Genomic DNA, 2,302 nt, shown 5'->3' on the forward strand with positions numbered 1-2,302 from the left:
ATAAATTAAGTACCAGTTGCATACTGGAGTTGATCTGATCGACTAGCTCCTCTCCCCTGAAGTTTCAGGCCTTGTGCTTATAATAGAAAGGAATATTTCTAACCCTAGCACATCGTGTAACCACTTAGAGGTGCTCTCCCTAGAATGAGCAACAACCTGGAAGGCACAGCCATAAGAAGCTTTCTGAGACTGAATAATGTATATCTTAATCATAACCTGGAGTGGATCTCCGCTGAAACAATTTTCTCCAGTCGTTTCTTATTATTATCAAAAGTCTGCTCCAACAACTGAATCCCTTCATTTAGCTTTTGTAGAGTTTCTTTGGTTTTCGATTTATCTGCCTTTAAAGAGAAATATAAAAACTTTATATAAATTTATAAGGTGGTGCTCCAGCATGGCCGCAGTCAAATGACTGAAACAAGTAAAAGAATAAAAGAATACACACACACACACACATATATTATAGTGGGGTAGGCCAGTTTATGGGGTTACCCTGGGTTTCTCACTCATAAGGGATTTAGCCTTATGGCATATCTTCAGGTCCCAAACACTGCTGGCCTGAAACCTCTTTAAAATATGGAGGAGGAAAAAGCCTTGTTTTTAAGGGCAAAACCCTAGGTGATACTCTCCCTTTGAACTTGTGAGGGGATTGCTATTTAGTGAGGAATTGTGGATCTGGTCAGTTTCACTCACAGATTAAAAAAAAAAATTTACTAAATAGTTTGAAACTTCGTTTACTGGTGTAATTTCTCATGTTCATCATGGTTTACTTTCAACATTTTTGACAAAATTTCATATTTTAGAAGTTATTTTGTGTTCAAGTTGTATTTGGGTAATTTTAACCAATCAATGACGTGTATTCAGTTGAAGAAAGCTGCTGCTGTTTGCGATCGTAATTGAAGTGGAACAACTTCCGGGTCATCTCTACTAAATGTCACCACTCTGTTCTATTCGTAGGTCGAGCAAAGGGTGAAGGGAAAGTGCTGATCCTTGGTCATAGCTGACACAAAAGAGAAGCTTTCGGCTGCAAGAAAAATGATGCCACCTTAATCCTTTCTTCCTTTCTAGTCAGCACCGTGCATTCCTTACTCTTTCATTCTCTACTAGCAGACAGCCACTTCTACACTATCAACCACCAACCAGCAAGCGAACTTGTCACTGCCACTACAATTACTGGTGTATGTCTGACTACATGTCAGGCAAACGAATAAATATATGTAAATAATTCTTCTTTCTTGGTGTTGATTTTCCGATATTTACTAGTTACTCCGACACGTCGAACCCCCCCAAAAAAAGTGTGTAATATGCAACAAAAATAAAATAGAACAGAGTGGTGACATTTAGTAGTGTGTGTTTGTGTTTGTGTGTGTGTTTATACATACATACATATACACACACACACACACACACACACACACACAAATATAGATATGAGTATATACAACACCTACCCATTCATATATAGGCATATACGCACATATATATGTATACGTATATCTACATATATAAAGATATATATATATATATATATATATATATATATATGTATATACACATACACATACACACACACGCACACGTATCTATATACATATACACTCACACATACAATATACACACGCCATCATATAAGTGTACATTAAACATATGAGGTCTGATCAATAAGTATCTCCATAGAAACTCCATAAGATGTACCCAGTGTAAGCTATGGATGCATAAGAGGTGCAGCAACATCAAAGGAAGATTAACCGGAAAGATAGCTTTCATGTGCAACAGATGCACAGGGGCAATAAACACCACAGATGCTCGACCCAATAAAAACATATTTGGAGACAGGTACCGACATTGTTCTAATAAAATCATTTACTGTTCTATATCGTTTAGTTCATTTAACCATGACACTCCTTTATGGGACCACATTATATAATGTGCCCCTTTCTTCGTAAGATGTTAGGATGTAAGTTGAGGGAGATTTGGCTGCTATATCTACCAGGTTGATTGACAACACCACTATTCTCTGTCTGGTCCTGTTGAATTCTGTTTGATAAATGAAGAGAAATACTTATATGTCAAAATAAAATAAAATAGATATTAAGACTGTGAAATGAATAAATCTTATTTGATAACGAACCTTTATGGTATCAATTAAATTTTGCAGTTCAGTGGTGTATCTTTGTTTGTGACTTTGTGCAATTCTTTCAGTATCACCTTTTAGGGAACGTTCGAGTTCTGTCCGATGTGTTCGCTCCTGTTGGCATAGCTTGAAGAAAATGAAATCAAAGGATTAGTTTACTTTAAGTGT

At 36.4% G+C, this 2,302-nt stretch overlaps 1 protein-coding gene across 1 annotated transcript in view; it reads right to left on the reverse strand.

Moving 5' to 3' along the window:
* LOC106876414 (coiled-coil domain-containing protein 154) overlaps positions 1 to 2,302 on the reverse strand; it is a 35,781-nt gene that overhangs the window by 20,361 nt on the left and 13,118 nt on the right. The window contains exons 6-7 of the mRNA XM_014924955.2: positions 2,132 to 2,260; positions 217 to 341 (exon numbers count right to left, since the gene is read on the reverse strand). Coding sequence (XP_014780441.2) covers positions 217 to 341; positions 2,132 to 2,260 — 254 coding nt within the window. The remainder of the gene's footprint in view (positions 1 to 216; positions 342 to 2,131; positions 2,261 to 2,302) is intronic.

Source organism: Octopus bimaculoides, chromosome 6, assembly GCF_001194135.2.
Source record: "Octopus bimaculoides isolate UCB-OBI-ISO-001 chromosome 6, ASM119413v2, whole genome shotgun sequence".
Taxonomy (NCBI): Eukaryota; Metazoa; Mollusca; class Cephalopoda; order Octopoda; family Octopodidae; genus Octopus; species Octopus bimaculoides.